Source organism: Mesoplodon bidens, assembly GCF_964165515.1.
Source record: "Mesoplodon bidens genome assembly, chromosome: 6".
Classification (NCBI taxonomy): Eukaryota; Metazoa; Chordata; class Mammalia; order Artiodactyla; family Ziphiidae; genus Mesoplodon; species Mesoplodon bidens.
The window spans coordinates 106,029,174-106,046,843 of record NC_138162.1 but is presented as its reverse complement, the minus strand read 5'-3'; the positions used below and the strand labels follow the sequence as shown (position 1 = coordinate 106,046,843).

Sequence of the window (17,670 nt, the reverse complement as noted above, 5' to 3'; positions counted from 1 at the left end):
GGGTTTTTGCAGTTGCTCCGGGAGCTTCTGTGGTATCCGCTCCAAGTCCTTCGCCCGCTCAGCATCACAGGGAAAGCGATGCCGGCTTCTGTGTTTAAAAACTCTCATGTCTCCCCTTCGTTTGCCTCTTTTAAAAAAATATCAGTATGCTGCACCTCAAATGCTACTCTTACCCAAAGAAAATAAAAATTAAAATGCTTGCTTAGAAAAATCTTAGGCGTATATCTCTGCAATCCCTCCCTGCAACCGGAGGACTCCCTAACACAACGTGCGTGAAAACGCTCTGTAAACCGCAGGGCTGTATCAATGTGCATTACGGCGTGTACACTGTTTCAGCTCCCTGGGTGTTCCCTAAAAGAAATCCATGGATTTCGGACTGGGCCTGTTATGTGTTTATCAGAGTGACTCGGGGGGAAGAACCACACGGCTATTTTCTGCCCGCCCCAGAACGAGACGTCTCAGGTCCGAGTTCTGCTCCCTGGAGACGCGCTCCGCGCTCCGCGCTCCGCGCTCCGGGAGGCAACAGCAGCTTCCCTCTGAAAATCAGCCACCTGCGTGGCTTGTTGAAATCATCAGGTTGGGCGCTACATGGGTGTAAAAAGAGGCAAAGGGGCTTCTAATGTGATGGAGTTGTCGGTGTCGAGCAGGAATTTAGCTTGATGAAGAAGATACAGGCAACGTGGGACAGTCTGAAGTTCCCCGCTGCAGTGCTGGCTGCTGTCTTTTTGCAAATCGGTTTTCTCCCCAGCTAGTTCAAACTCCTCCACCTTCACGCTTCAACACGCCCAAAGTACGCGAGGCTTCGTTCCTCGGAAAGAAATGAGAAAATCTAGTAACACTACAAGGCTGATATGAACTGCTCTAAGGGTTTAGAAATGCTAAAATCAACACCTGCAGTGCCCCAGTTCCAGGTGTGTGTGTGTGCGTGTGTGTGTGTGTGTAGAAGGAGCGCACTAAAGAAAAAGAAAAATAACCAGGAGAAAGGAACACAAATTAAAGAAAGTGCCAGAAACAGCTACAAAGAAATATAAAACTTTCCTCCATATATGCCGCATACATGAAACCTGGGACAATCTTTTGTATCTCCAATGCCCTGGAGGCACCGCAATGTCACCGTAAACACGAGGGGGATGATGACCCCTGGTGGGGAAGGAGCGACGGGGAGGGGTAGGGTGTCTCCGAGGTTCCGGCATATGGAAAACTAAGGTGTCAGTAGGGAATGAGAACTTGTTATTGGGGTCACGATCGAATCCGAGTGATACAGGGATCAAGGAATAAGTAGGATGGGGTGGGGGTAGGGAAAGGAAATGAGTGAGGGGGTACGGGGTCTCACAGAAAACAAAGCCTTCAGAGAAAAGTGCAGACAGAGGACGAAGCCGCAGCATCCTCGCGGCCTGTGGCTCGCCCCCGCCTTCCTTTTGCGCAGAATCCTCCCCTCGGCTGCAGCAGCGCTCTGCCCCCTCTGGCCCGGCGCGCAGTGATCGATCTAAGGCTGCGTCAGAATCCTCTCCGAGTATAAATAGGGGTGGCAGGAGAGAGCCGAGCTGCACACAGCCATCCATCCTTCCCTCTCCCTCTCTCCCCCGTTCTTCTTCTCTCTAGGCCCCCATCTCCGCCGCCGGCCAGAGCGGCACCGACCGCCACCATGAGTTCCTTCAGCTTTGAGCCGTACTACTCGACTTCCTACAAACGGCGCTATGTGGAGACGCCCCGGGTGCACATCTCCAGCGTGCGCAGCGGCTACAGCACCGCGCGCTCCGCTTACTCCAGCTACTCGGCGCCCGTCTCCTCCTCGCTGTCCGTGCGCCGCAGCTACTCCTCCAGCTCCGGCTCCTTGTTGCCCAGTCTCGAGAACCTCGACCTGAGCCAGGTAGCCGCCATCAGCAACGACCTCAAGTCGATCCGCACCCAGGAGAAGGCGCAGCTGCAGGACCTCAACGACCGCTTCGCTAGCTTCATCGAGCGCGTGCACGAGCTGGAGCAGCAGAACAAGGTCCTGGAAGCCGAGCTGCTGGTGCTGCGCCAGAAGCACTCCGAGCCGTCCCGCTTCCGGGTGCTGTACGAGCAGGAGATCCGCGACCTGCGCCTGGCGGCGGAAGACGCCACCAACGAGAAGCAGGCGCTGCAGGGCGAGCGCGAAGGGCTGGAGGAGACTCTGCGCAACCTGCAGGCGCGCTACGAAGAGGAGGTGCTGAGCCGTGAGGACGCAGAGGGCCGGCTGATGGAAGCGCGCAAAGGGGCCGACGAAGCGGCTCTCGCCCGCGCCGAGCTCGAAAAGCGCATCGACAGCCTGATGGACGAAATCGCTTTTCTGAAGAAAGTGCACGAAGAGGAGATCGCCGAGCTGCAGGCGCAGATCCAGTACGCGCAGATCTCCGTGGAGATGGATGTGTCCTCCAAGCCCGACCTCTCCGCCGCGCTCAAGGACATCCGCGCCCAGTATGAGAAGCTGGCCGCCAAGAACATGCAGAATGCGGAAGAGTGGTTCAAGAGCCGCTTCACCGTGCTGACCGAGAGCGCCGCCAAGAACACCGATGCGGTGCGCGCCGCCAAGGACGAGGTGTCCGAGAGCCGCCGCCTGCTAAAGGCCAAGACCCTGGAGATCGAAGCATGCCGGGGCATGAACGAAGCGCTGGAGAAGCAGCTGCAGGAGCTGGAGGACAAACAGAACGCCGACATTAGTGCTATGCAGGTATGGCACCGGGCAAAATACTGTGGAGGCGGGGAGGGGGCTGCAGAATCGAGTTAGGATGGGCGGGGGGCGGGGTGGGGGGAGAGTGGAGGGCGCGCCTAGAAAGTGGAGATCAGAAATGAGGCATCTGCATGCAGCTGTTAGGGGGTAGAACTTGGCTCCTTGGAGGCTGTGTGGGAGCGGGTGGGGCAGTTGGAGGGCGGGGTGCGGGCGCCACTGCAGTCTGCGAAGATGTGCAGGGTGCAGTTGAATCTCTGTTGCGCATTAAAGCTGCCCAGCCCTGCAGGGGGTTGGGTGGGGTGGGAGAAGGGATGAGAGCAGGGCGTTGCCTCTGGCCTGCCTCTGCTATCCTGAATTCACCACAAGTTGCTTTGCTGCACAGATTGGACCATCTGACTAATAAACACATCGACGAACTCCCATTAGTTCTGTGACCAGCATGATTTCAGACTAATTTTACCAGCCGCTCTACCTTCCCGTAGCAGGTAGACAGGAATACAGTCAAAATTGTAGTAGGTAATGATGGTCATAGTAAAACGTTCTTTTTCTCCATCTTCTGGAGAGAAGAGAAAATAATATAGATACATAGAAAATATTTTCGAGAAAATAAAAAAATTTAAATTTATCTACTTCCTTCTCCTATAAAGAAGTAGATTTCTTGTATGTAACCTGGATAAAGTTAGTCAGTGCATGAGAAACAAAGTTTTCAAAAAACAAATCTGTTTAGTTCCTTGCAGGCATTTTATGATAATCATTTGACTGTAGTAATTAACAAAAACAAAAAAATTTTCTTCTATTAGTTTTTTTTAAAAATATTTTTTTGCTTTCATCTCATGCTTTATGAAGCTGGATTTTTTTAGGCAAGCAAAGAAAGGTTTAAAAAGAGAAAAGGCAGTTGTTTCAGGGGAGGTTTTATCTAAGGTGTGCACTTTGATTTTAATTAAACCTATGCCCTTGCAGCTATAGTAAAGTAATAGCAGTAAGGATTTACGCTTGTATTTTTTTTTTATCTTCCAACAGGACACAATCAACAAATTGGAAAATGAATTGAGAACCACAAAGGGTGAAATGGCAAGATACCTCAAGGAATACCAAGACCTTCTCAATGTGAAGATGGCTTTGGACATTGAGATTGCAGCTTACAGGTAAAAATGGAGGGGCAAAGGTAGCAGCACTTCAACCTTAGGAAGGAAATCAGACTTCCTTTCTGTTGAATCAGAAATCTTCAAAAATAGTCCTCTGAAATAATTGTGTTCACCTTTTGGCCTTTTCCAAGAAGAATTTATCCTGTAATAATGAGACCTGTTCTTAGCTTCCCATTACATTTAAAGTCTAAGAGACAGGGTTATTTTAGGTGTTTTTTTGGTTTTTGTTTTTTTCCTGGTCTCAGTCACAACATCCTCAGTTATTAAGTTCTGATCATTTCCAACCCTGCCTTTGGCTTTCAGGGTGGCACTGGGGAAGGTGTTGGGTGGTGGGCTCAGCACACTTCCTGTGTTCATGATTGTGAACCCCACCCTCTCCCTGCCTCCCCCAGGAAACTCTTGGAAGGTGAGGAGACCCGGCTCAGTTTCACCAGCGTGGGCAGCATTACCAGCGGCTACTCCCAGACCTCCCAGGTCTTTGGCCGATCTGCCTATGGTGGTTTACAGACCAGCTCCTACTTGATGTCCGCCCGCACCTTCCCATCTTACTACACCAGCCACGTCCAGGAGGAGCAGATCGAGGTGGAGGAGACCATCGAGCCTGCGAAAGCTGAGGAAGCCAAGGACCAGCCCCCCTCTGAAGGAGAAGCTGAGGAGGAGGAGAAGAAGGAGGAGGCCGAGGTTGAAGCTGAGGCTGAGGCTGAGGCTGAGGCTGAGGCTGAGGCTGAGGGAGAGGAGGGAGCCCAAGAGGAAGAAGGTAGGATTAAAACCAAACCAAACCAAACCCACCCTGCAACTCCAGGTTCAGCCGGGGCATGAATATTTGTTAGGAGATTGATAAGATAAATGAAGCCTTGCTTATGCCGGGGAGTTTAGAATCTTAAATAATACATTGATCTATTGCTTCAACAGACTTTTAGTAATAAGCACCTCATTTCTCAGATTGGCTGTCCTCCCAGAGACACACATCTCTAATTAGCTGGGTACTTTTTGAAAGGAACTTAAAAAAAAAAAATCCTCCTCCTGCTGTCTTTTTATTCCTAATGAAACATTTTAAAATCCATTCATTTAACTCAGTCATTTGGTGTCCTAAAGAACAAAAATGAACACCAAACACACAATAAAAGAAAACCAAGGTCCTGGAGAAGAACAGAGCATCCAGTACCTAGACATAATCTCATTCTATTTAAATATGCGTTCAGTGGCAAATTATTCCCGGCAAGCATTGTCAGTTGCATGTATTTTGGGAGAAAGGAGCTGAGAGGTTTGGGGGAAGTATTTTGACATTTGTGTTTCTCCACAAAACCTTAGCAGAAATGTTTTGATTGGACTCATGCTGCATTTGGAGTGTGTACATTTGCTTTTTATGTTAAAGCTGCCAAGGAAGAATCTGAGAAGGCGAAGGAGGAAGAAGAAGGAGGTGAAGGCAAAGAAGCAGAAGAAACCAAAGAAGCTGAGGAGGAGGAGAAAAAAGATGAAGGTGCTGGGGAAGAGCAAGCCACTAAGAAGAAAGATTGAACCCCCTTTCCTTAACTATTCCAGGAATAATTCTCCTGAAATCAGGTCAATCCCATCACCAACCAACCAGTTGAGTTGCAGATACTATATGAATTAAGAAGTCAATATATGTATAATTCTGAGATGACTTAGGTTGGGCATTAAATGTTGTGCTATGACTTTTCTCCTTCCGCAGAGTATCTGTTTGCTTGCAGAGTGGCTTCCTGGCTTGCTGCCAGCCTGTGCATGGTCCACGCTTATGAGTTCAGGATCTATGGCAATGTGAATAATTCAGATGTTTACAATAAAAGAAAAACAAACCCTGAATAAATGAATTCACTAATGTTAATGTTAAACTTCATGGAAAAAAAATAGTCCTTCGAACCTTTGGTGGTTAGAAATTAAAGACCTTGAATTATGTGCTATAAATAGTAAATAAAGTTACACTGAATGACATTCCTTGCTGTGGTTGTTGACTTAATTCGAATATCTTAAAGAAGGCACCAATATAAGACACATAGAAGGGGGCTATTGACCTCCAAATTTTTTTAAGTCAAAATTTTAACAATTACAGTGCATTCCCCCCCCCTTAATTGGTAATTCTGAGGATGCAATTAGGTCATGAGCATTCATGAAATCTCTCCCCTCAAAAATTTTACTGATAATAAGCTCGAGTAAATGAGAATCTCTGGGGTTTTCTTTGATAAATAGCTATATACTATGCCCCATAAGTGTCCTATATAATGTTGGGAGTGGCTTTCTTGGAGGCCATTCTGAAATTATGTGATAAATATACCCTCTATGGTAAACAGGTAACTTTAACACTAGTATAAAATAATAAATGCAGTATGGCTAGAATATGAATCCCATAACCCTAACCCACCTAGCACTATAACCACATTTAAAATATATTGTCATGAGCAGCAGTTGAAACCCAAGCAAATGATACAATCAGAAGGAATAATTTATTATCTCAATAATTTTAGATGGAGTAAGAAATCAAAGTTTATTTGCCATTGCAAACATGTTGCCTGCAATCCTGAGCTTATGATTGAGTGTGTTGTTAGCTTAATTGTGTTGCCTCAAGTAAATAGCCTTTATGCCACCTATTTTAAACTTTTTAAGCACTACAGATACAGATAATGAAATTGTGATCAATCACTGAAGGGGGGATTATATACTTGTATGTTGCATTGCCATTGCTCTGCATGTCTTTATTGGGAAATATTTGGATTTCAATGATAGCTCTAACTGGTTGGACATTGCATCAAATACACCCCCCATCCGTCCCCCCTGTTCGCTGTAAAGTTATGAAAGCTCTTGCACTTGCATTTGATGTGGAATGTTGATGAAATTACTGATTATCCGCTGTTCTGCTTCTGTTCTTACACAATTGCTTTGTCAGCTAATTTTTTTCAATATTTATTGTTTAGACAACTCTTAAAGGTCATGAATTTAATCTGAAAGCAAAGTGGTTTCCACTTAAAGTTACCTGATGACATCACATTATGTATTTCTAGTTAAATATATCTCACCAAAGCAAATAGGTAAAATATTTCTTTATCTACCATGATGCTATGGATTTGAATTATGAAGATTCTCAGTACATTTACTTCTGTAAAGACTAGGAGTTGCCTCAGAAACCAAGCTTTTCACATTTATGTTCATTAAACATGGGATGCTGCACATGGTAAAGCTGGGATATATGCAAATTACATGTAAAAAAAGTAGCCAAATGGAAAGAGCTGGTTGGTTTGAGAATTTCTTGAAGTAAGAACACTGTACCATACTCTATCCTGTGTGCCATAATAAAATATTGAAAAATCTAAACTAAATGGATTTGAAGTCTTTAAAAACAATTTCCTCAAATGTGGTACCTTGGTCAGTCTCCCTCTCCCTCCTTCTCACCCCAAACTCTAGTTCTCGTTCTGTATCCTCTCCCCTAGCTAATGACGCCACTCCTCAGCCATCCAATTCTGCAGACCAGAGACTGGGCATGACATCATATCTCCCATTTCCTGTCCCCAATCCCTCTGGTTTAATCTATCACCAAGTCCTATTGATTTTACTGCCTACGTATCTTGAATCCATCCACATTTTCCTGTTTACACTACCACCACTCTAAGGAACCTCCCAGTGTCTTGTCCTCCTTGTCAGCACACTAGAGTAAGCTAATCTTTAGAAAAGTGCATTTTGATCATGCCCCTCCAATAGTTTCCCATTTCTTTTAATATAAAAACCAAAATCTTTAAGGTGATCTTCAAGGCCTGGAGCGATCTGACCCCAAACTACATCTCGAACCTCATCCTATGCATATCGCCTTACCCCTCCCTTACTACTGGTATTTCAGCCACCCTGGCCCTCTGTTCTCCCACCTGCCACAAGGTTTTGGCTGATTTCTCTGTCTGGAGCACTCATTTTTTCTATCTTTCCCTCGAACTTGCTCAGATTTCAGCTCAGTTGTCATTCCCTCGGGGAAGCCTTCCCTGACTGAGCCAAATTGCTTTATTAAATGTGTTTAGAAGAACATGTAAACCTTTACACAGTCAGAATCGGCATCTGTTCCCATGATCATTTAGTGTCTGCGTCCCCTGCTGTAGAGTGATCCTCAGAAGCATGGCAATCAGACCTCCTGCTCCCCAGCATCTAGCGTTTTTCCTACCATGGTAGAGCACAATAAATGTCGACTGAATGAATAACTTCTTGATAGACTAAAATGCCTTCGGGATGACTAGAAAGCCAAGAGTGTTCAATAATCAGTCCTGGTCTAGTCAACACTTTGTGGAAAGGGCAGAGAACCAAAAATCAAGTGTCTATTCTGGATTCTAGTGTTGTTTGTTATGGAGGGCTGGCCATCCCCACCCCCATGCCCATTCTGGCTTCAATCTTCTTAGCTACATAAGGCTTTAGCACTTGATTTCTCAAATCCACTCTAGATTCATGATTCAAAATTTCCTGAAAAACTTTTAGAAGATCAGGCTAAATGGCTGAATAGGAAACATGCGTATCACTATTATGTCCACACTAAAGTCCATCACTTAAAGGGAATTGCTAAACTTCGTGTAAAGTTTCATTCCTAGCATTAAATTGATAAGCAATTAATTTGATTGCTTTTTTCCCTACATGGAGATTCTAGTGCTGTCAGAATAGTTGCTGTGTCCCAGGCACTAATCGAAGTGCATTATACCTATTATCTCATCAATTTCTTTCTTATGACAATGTTATCAGTCCAGTATGATTATCATCCCCATTTTATGGATGAGGAATTTTTAGGTGACTTGACCAAGGCCACATAGCTAGTTTGTGGCAGGCTGAGATTCAAACCTCCCAGGATGGATGGCTCTAAAGTCCACGCTCTTAACCAAATACTTCATTGACTCTCCTTTGCAGTCCAGCTGGGAGGCGTCCTCATGGAATCAGAGCATATTTTCACAGGCTTGTGTTATGACAGCAGCCTGGGGGTTTTCACACAATTATTGGAATTCTTACAGTCTTTGTACAATTCAAGGGCACCTCTACATTCACCGTGTTCCATTGAAGTTACTTAGAATGCTTAAGTTTTTCTTTAGTTCCTTTGATTATTTATGTCCCTATAAATTCCTCTGCAAAAATTTTAAACAGAGATGTACTTGAAGTTTATCTTAAAGGATCACCAACATTCAGAATGTGCTTCTCAAACTGTGCAGTACCCTGCGAGGCCTTCCTGGGGGGACACAGCTTCTTGCCCCCCACCTCTTGTTTGTAGAAAAGCTTTAGCCTCCTTGGTCTCCCCTGAGCTCCAAAGAACAAATTTAATCAGAGAAGTGAGAAAATGCAGAAACAAAGGAAAGCAGTCAAACAAGACAAAATATAATAGTTTAGCCATAAAACAAAGTCAAAGACTTTAAGTACCTCCTCAAGGAAAACAGATAATATCCTGAGCCATATCCTTAAGTTGTTTTGCAGACACTAAAACCCCCACCACGTGGAAGAAGTTAACTGCTGATCACCAGCCTGTAGACCCCAGATCAGTTGGAACCAGAAGGTTGATGATTGAGGTTCCCAAAACATCACCCTGTTACCTCACCAGCACCCAATCAAAAGAAGGTCCACGAGTGGATCATGCATCCTATAACCGTCTCCCTCACACTGTCTTTAAAAACCATTTCCTGAAAGCCACTGGGGAGTTCAGGTCTTTTGAACATTAGCTGCCATTCTCCTTGCTTGTCCCTGCAATAAACGCTATACTTTCCTTCACCACAACCTGGTGTGAGTAGATTGGCTTTGCTGCAAAACTTGGGAGAGCAGACCCAAGTTTGGTTTGGTAACAGTTCTCATGGTGTTATTCTTCTACCTGGTTACAATTTTCTAGTTGTGTTCACATTTAACTGGTCCTCAATGGTTTCTTCTTCTCCTTTTCCTTTCCTTCCTCCTCCTTCCTTCTCCTCCTACTCCTTCTTGCATATCTTCTTGTTGTAAGATATTTCAAGTCATTTTGGGAAGGGAGTAAAGAGTGACTAAACAAATAAGTGTCTTTGTTTCCTCCCACCATACCTAGCAAAGTGCCTTGCATTTAGTGGGAATCTTAATAAATATTTCAAGAATGGCAAAGGTTTAATATTTGTGAGAACTTTCCATGCACATGGCCAGGATGAACAATTTATTCTTTCTCCCTTGGGTGTAAATGATCAGAATTGCTCCAGCCATGATTCATATTTGAAAGGTCTTCCAGTGCAGAATTCAGGATGTTTTCCTCTTGGGAAAATGTTCATCAGAACTGGCATTTTCAGTTTAAGATTCCCTAGAAAATTCCCAGTGAAGAATCTTATATGAGAGCTAAAAAAATAAAAGGTAAAGCATCATGAGAAGTAAAAAATTTTCAGCAGCCCCAGAAAGTGACTATTGGTAGCCTTTTAATTCTATTTCAACATAGATAAGTATTTGTATATGGAGGGTTTTAAAAAAATAATAAAACGTCAACATTAAAAACAAATTTTAAAAGGAAAAAATCATATTTTCTCCATTCAGTCATCATTATTTTCATTTATATGTTCTTCTTTAGACTTTATTTCTATTTATAGAAATTTATAGAAAAATATTTCTATTTATAGAAGCTATTGACATAGCTTGTCCATTCATTTCACACGTGTTAATCATGTACTATGTGCCAGGCACTGTTTTAGGCACAAAGAATAAGGCAGATAATTTCCCAGCTTTCAGGGACTAAAGGTGTGTGTGTGTGTGTGTGTGTGTGAACAGGCAATGAACAAATAAACAAATAAATAAGTGACATGCAATGATCTGGGGAAAGAACGCTCCAGGTAGACGGAACAGCAAGTGTGGAAGCTTAGCTTGTTTGAACCCAGAAAAATGCCTTAAGCTCATTGGTGAGCATTAAGAATGAGAGAGTAGGAGATAGAACTGAGAAAGGCAGGCAAAGGACATATTTTGCAGGGGTTTATAGATCAAGGGGTTTAGGTCCTATTCCTTGTGCAATTTGAAAGGGTTAAGCAGCAGATGGTGACATGATCTGATTTCTGTTTTATAAAGACCACTCTGGCTCCTGTGCAGAGACTGGACTTTAGAGAAGCAAGAATCAGAGCAGAGAGACTAACTGAAAGCCTGTTTTAGTCCCAATAAGAGAAGATGGTGTGATGACTTAGAGCAGTAGCAGTAGAGATGGCATGATGTGGGATGATTTAGAAAAATTTTAAGGTATTTTTTTTACTGACAGAATGCATGCATGGAGGGGGCAAGGTGTAAACAGTATTTTTTTTGAAAACTACATAACTTCATGAAATTAACATGCAGCATGTGTTAGTTACCTAGTGCTGCATAACAAATAACTCCAAAGCTTAGTGGCTTAAAACAATCCCAATTGCTTATTTCTTAGTTTCCACAGATCAGGAATTTGGGGGTGGCTTGGTTGGGATGTTCTGGCTCTGGGTCTCTAAAGGGGTTGCAGCCAGATGCTGTGTGAGGTTACTGTTATCCTAAGGCTTGGTTAGGCCTGCAGAAACTACTTCAAGGTGGCTCACCCATTGGACTGGTAATTTCTTCTCCATGTGAGCCTTTTCATGGAGCTGCTTGAGGATCCTTACAACATGGCAGCTGGCCTCCCCTGGAGCGAGGCATCCAAGAAAGCAAGGCAGAAGTTGCAATGTCTCTGATGACCTAGTCTAGAAAGACCCACACCATCAGTACCACTGTATTCTACTTGTCACAGAGACCAGTCTGTCTGATTCTTCGTGGGAGGGAACTACACAGGGACATGAGCATCAAGTATGAAGATCACTGGAGGCTACCATAAGATCGTGGGCATGTGATTATTTCTTTTATGAACAGCAATAATCCACTCAAAAGATTCTGAAACCATTTCAGCTTCAAATATTCTTCCCCATTGTTCTCATCTGTGTACTCATTCTTACTTGATCATGTGTCCCAATTTAAGTTTAAAAATATGTTTGTGAAAATTATAGACAGCCTGGCAATGAATATCTTCGTTAATGGATACCTTCGGTTTGTCCTTCTAATGAAGGATTTCTTTAGTAATTCCCCGAATGGAATTATATGTTCAAAGGGTATTATGTACATTTTAATAGTTCCTGATATGTATCCCCACATTTTTTTTTCTGTAAAGCTTCATAGTATACTTCAAGGCCTTAGCTTTCCCGCATTAATTCATTTGAAATATGTATTATATTATTCTAGTTAATGGGGATAAATATAGTGGCAGCTAATATATGACTTAAGGTAAGTTATGATAGAAAATAAAAGTGTTTTCTGTTTTGTCAGATAGTCAAACCCATCCCAGTTGGCACCTTAGATTTTTTTGAATACCTTAGCTTCTAATACACACATGAGTTTAAACGGGACACGTCTAATAAACAAAAGTTATATGGATTACAAGTAGTCTTAAATACAAAATGTGTATTGATGGCCATTAATCTCTTTGCTTTTAGCTAAGTGTCATTCTTTCAGTCTATAACTGCCCCACATCCGTATTAATTTCATGTGGAGTATAGACCATTTCCTGATATGACTATTTAAAAAAAGCAACTAGCAGTATGCTTTGATGCAGCACAATGAATATTCCCTTTTTGCTCTATATCTAGTGCACTAGTAAAGACAGAAACCCTACATTAAAAACTCTAACTGCATCTTACCTAATCATGGCTTGAGAAGAAGGAATAATCTGTTCATTCTGACTTGCTGGTTTGTTTCAAGTCATTTATTCACTGGAGAATCTCACCTTTTTATTTCAGAGGTTAAAAAACACAGGAGAGAGATTGCCCCCCCTCCTTTTTTTCTCCTCCCCGCCTAGACACACACACAAGAGAATATGTGTGAGAGAGAATCTCAACTGTAAGTCACAAATTATTCTCAGTTTAAGACAGAAAAATTGGTGTCAGAAGTGTGAAATCAGAGGGCGATTCTGAGATGAGAGTAAAATGCACCACCTTCTCAGGACACAGACGCTCAGTGTTTGTCAGCTGGCCTCCAGGGTTGGCCGGGTTCTGAAGACCAAGAGCCCTGGCCACACTGCACTTGATATCCTATGCCCACGGGAGGGATCTGAAAAGTGAACCAGGGCCACGTTGGTGACTTAGAGCACCTGGTAAGGAAGGCTATAGGAGCCAGAGACTCAGCTTGTTCTGTTTCCCTTCTGTCCTGCCCTCAATTCCTCCCAACCCCACCTGAATAGCAGAAACCAGGAAGTGTGACCTCTGAAAGTGTTTTAACCACCGAGAACTCTCCCAAGTCTCCAGAGGATGGGGAGTCAGCTGATTTCAGCTTCCACAGCATCCATGGGGCACTTCTGGGGATGGGGGGCACAGCCCTTCAACAAATGGCCCCTCCTCAGGCAAAGCCATCACTAGGCCGTTTTTATTGAGGGGGGGTGGATATTATTTGGACCCGGTATCCTCAGCTTGTTATTCTGAGAGGGACAAGACAGACATCTTGCGGTTGCACTCAGAAGCCTTGCAGCCCTGCACCCCTCCCCTGCCCACCTGTAAAACAACACTGCTCAAACTCAGGGATAATTTAAACAAAATGAGCAGAAGAGTGTTTCCTTTAACCCACTGGCAAAACAATTTCCTGAGGAGATGGAGGTCTGTTTGTAGATTAAAGTATCTTTCTCATCGTCCCAGGATGGACCCCCTTGGCAGCAAGGTGCGCTGACACTCCCACCCCTGCCTGCGGTGTGGTGGGAAGAAGAAAGGCCTCCAGGATCGGCCCCCATTTCTTCCTCCCCAGGGACTCCTGCCAGCCCAAGCTGGGGCCCCCTCTGTGGAGAGCTGGGGGTGCTTCCAGACAGGACTGTGAGCATCTGATGGTGTTTTAGGATTACACTGGAAATGTGTAACATTAAAACATTTTTACAACAACAACAAACCTCCCTAGCCTGTGAGAATCTAATGAGCTGAGTTGAAGGGCTTTGAAAAATCAAAACGTTTTGCTGTCACTTTTTTCTTTCTTTCTTTTTTTTTTAACAGCATTGATTTTCCTCGGGTTTCTGCACATTCAGTTCTGCCTTGGAGCCACCGCAGCCTCCTGACGCTGCTGGTCCAGTTTCTTCCCGGCTGGGCTAGAGGCGGGGGAGCTGTAGGGGAAAGGCCTGAAAAGCTGCTTCTGCCGCCTTGTAAATAGGCGGAGCCCAAGGATGCTCTTTCTGCGGGAAACTTTGCCCTGCGGGCAGCCTGCATCACCCTGCAGAACGCGATCTCTGCAAAAGTGCAAAAAGCCGGGGCGGCCAAGTTTTTCGCAATTAAGACCCTCACCTCCACGCCACCCCTGTAAATAGTAAGGTTCGGAGACTTAAAATACTTTCCAGCAGACTGGGTGACACTTTTTTTTTTTTTTTTTTCCCATCAGGAAGCCTAGTCATTTGGGGATGGAGCGGGGAAAAGAATGGGGGAGGCGCCCGGAATCCTCTTTTTTGCTAGATCTTTCCCCAGGTCGCCCCGCCCGGAGGACGCGGCAGAAAGGTCCGCTGCGGCGCCGCGCCCACTGCGTCCCCGGGCGGGCGCCACCCGGAGCATCGCCAGAAACTCAGCGCGCGCCTCCGGGCTCCGGCCCCGGCTAGGAGGGGCGCGGGGCTGGGTGGAAGGGGTGGGGGGGCGGTTCTTTCGGGAAGCTTCTATCGCCGGTTTTTCTCTGCGAGCGGAGAGATCGTGGGAGGCAGGGGGTCTCCGGAAGCCCAGGCGCGAACAAGGAAGGGGGCACTCGCGGTCCTTCTAAGCAGGGGCCCCTCCCCGCTGAGACCTGGCCTGGAGCTCAAGGCGTTCTGAAATCCGATTTTAAGGTTAAGAAGCCGGACGCTGAGGCGGTGGCCATGCTGCAGTAGGTGTGGCAGCTGGGGAGAGGGTACCACGCAGAAGGTACCGCAGCACAGGCGCGCCTGGAGCCGCGTGGTCCAGACTCCTTAGTAGAGCGTGGACCAGCTGCGTTTGCAGCGCTTGGATGCTTGTGAGAAAGGCAGAGTCTTAGCCCCGCGCCAGGCCTGCTGAACTAGAATCTACATTTTAACCAGATACTCAGGTGATTCAGGAGCGGGTGGTGAGAAGCTCTAGTAAGGAAAATAGTTTAGGTCTGCAGCTCCCCCCAACCCCCTCGCCGCCGCTACATGCACGTGGGTGTGGAGAGGGGAGGTGGAGAAGGCAGTAGGTCACTGCTGCATAACAAAAGCAAGGAGAGGCTCAGTGTTCTTCCTTTGCTTATAACAAGGGAAGTACTGGGCAGGGCAAGAGATTCATCTCACGTCCTGTCCTGGTCTTCTAAACATCCACTCAGTACCCCAGACAGACTTTAGGCAGAAGATCCAGTGGGGAATATTGAGGGCCAGCATGCACTACCATCTGAAGGCCTGCTGAGTCAAGGCCATTTGGCTCCTGCCTTTGTGATGTTCTGGAGCCTACCTACCCTGACTGGTAGAGGCTGCCCAGGCCCCTGTGGAGGAGAGATGCGAACTCAGAGGGGAACCCAAATAAAAGTTACCAGTAGAGTGTTCTCTTGCCCTCTCTCCAGAATTGGGGGGTGGGGGACAGTGGTGGTTAGAAAATGCACAGGAAATTTCTCTTGTTAAAAACAAGACAGGGCTTCCCTGGTGGCGCAGTGGTTGAGAGTCCGCCTGCCGATGCAGGGGACACGGGTTCATGCCCCGGTCCGGGAGGATCCCACATGCCGCGGAGCGGCTGGGCCTGTGAGCCATGGCCGCTGAGCCTGCGCGTCCGGAGCCTGTGCTCTGCAACGGGAGAGGCCACAACAGTGAGAGGCCCGCGTACCGCAAAAAAAAAACAAACAAGACAACAGGGCTTTCCTGGTGGCGCAGTGGTTGAGAATCCGCCTGCCAATGCAGGGGACATGGGTTCGAGCCCTGGTCTGGGGAGATCCCACATGCCGCGGAGCAACTAGGCCCGTGTGCCACAACTACTGGGCCTGCGCGTCTGGAGCCTGTGCACTGCAACAAGAGAGGCTGCGATAGTGAGAGGCCTGCGCACCGCAATGAAGCGTGCGTGATCCCCGCTCGCCGCAACTAGAGAAAGCCCTTGCACAGAAACAAAGACCCAACACAGCCAAAAATAAATAAAAAACAAACAAACAAACAAAAAAACTCCAAGACAACAGGCCCCCAAATTGAGTCACTTATGCTAAGTCCCATGTCACCAAACTGAGACAATTATAGTTTTGGCCTCTCCCAGAAATGGGATCTTAAATCAGTCAATCAGGAATCGTCTGGTCTGCAAGTGAGGTCATCTGCCTGATGGACCCCTACCATACCCTAAAAGAAAGTGACCTTGTCACAGCTGATCTGCTTTTTGCTAGTATACCCTCCTTGTCACTGCTCCCTTCTGCCTATAAAAATCTTTCATTTTTGTACAGCCCCTCAGAGCTCCTCTCTACCAGCTAGATGGGATGCTGCCTGATTCATGAAGCGTTCTATAAAGCCAATAAGAAATTTAAAGTTTACTCAGTTGAAAAAAAAATTTTTTTTAACACCCTGGCCCCCACGTCTGTCCCAGGAAGAGCTTTAGCCTGGCTGGGAGCCAGGCAGACTTGACAGCCCAGGTGTATGGGAGGCCCAATGTGAGGCCAAAGGCAAGGGGCCCTAGAGAGCTCCAGGCCTCAGAGCCCACACGCTGGGCCAGTCTTCATGCTGGAGCTGGATGCCGGTTGCAGGGGCTCATTGTAGGGCCAGATCTGCAAGCGAGGGTTCCAGGAAGTTTAGACCATTCACTCACTCCGTCACACAACCAGTACTTTCTAAGTACCTATTATAGGCCAGATATTTTGCTTACGTCCTTTAAAGGTGCAGCATTTACAGTAAAAACGTCCTGTTTTCACAAAGGCAGATGATTTTTTTAAAGTATATGCTGTGTCAGGTGATGAGTTTATAATGATAAATGAAGTAGGGTAAGTGAGACAGTTTGACAGGAGGGTGTGATTTTATCTTGGTGGATCAAGGAACGCAGCATTTGGGCAGAGACCTGAAACAAGCAAGGGAAAAAGCCTTCCAGGTAAACGGTAAAACGATCCAGGGGCCCTGAGGTGGAAGCATGTTCAGTGGGTTCGAAGAAGAATAAAGAGGCCAGTGTAGCCAGAAGAAAGTGGACACGTTGGGAATTCTTGGGAGGGCAGAAAGGTAGTGGGTAGGCGAGGTGGGGCCTTGCAGACCTGGGGAGGACTTTGCAATTTTACCGTGGGGGAGATGGAAAGCCGTGAGGAGCCTCCGGTGGGTTTCCGGCAGAGCAGTGACGTGGTGTGACTTGTGTTTTACAAGAATCACTCTGGGTGAGGACTCCACGCTTCCACTGCAGGGGGCACGGGTTCGATCCCTAGTCGGGGAACTAAGATCCTGCATGTCGCACGGCATGGCCAAAAAAAAAAAAAAAAAAAAGAAAGAAATAATTAAACATTAAAAATAAATAAATAAAAGAATCACGGGCTGTTTTGCTGAAGGTAACTGTAGGGGCAAGTGTGGAGGTTATGGACGTAAGGTAGGTGAGTCATGACGGTGGTTTGTTCTTGGGGGATTGTGCGGGGGGTGGTGAGTCAGGGTAGAATTCTGCATATACTTGGAAGGGAGAGCCAAAAGAATTTGCTGGAAGACTGAGTGTGGGAAGATGAGGGTGGAGTCAAGGATGGCGCTACAGTTTTTAATCTGAGAAACTGGGAGAATGGAGTTTTCAATTAATGAAATGGAGGTGGGGGGAGATTGAAGATGCAAGAGGTTTTGGATGAGGGGCAACACCAAGGGTCAGTTGTGCCATGCTGTGTTTGAGGGTTAGGATTAGGCTTAGGGTGAGATATGTGTGTCTGAAGTTCAATGCTTGAGATACAAATCTTGCCAATGTT

At 46.0% G+C, this 17,670-nt stretch overlaps 1 protein-coding gene across 1 annotated transcript; it reads left to right on the top strand.

Annotated features, from left to right (window-relative positions):
• Positions 1-1,630: 1,630 nt before the first annotated feature.
• Positions 1,631-5,585, top strand: NEFL (neurofilament light chain). Its single transcript, XM_081237277.1, has 4 exons — positions 1,631-2,692; positions 3,713-3,837; positions 4,230-4,594; positions 5,213-5,585. Exons 1-4 carry the CDS (start codon positions 1,646-1,648, stop codon positions 5,353-5,355), a joined length of 1,680 nt encoding a protein of 559 aa, XP_081093403.1. The 5' UTR covers positions 1,631-1,645; the 3' UTR covers positions 5,356-5,585.
• The last annotated feature ends 12,085 nt before the right edge of the window (positions 5,586-17,670 follow it).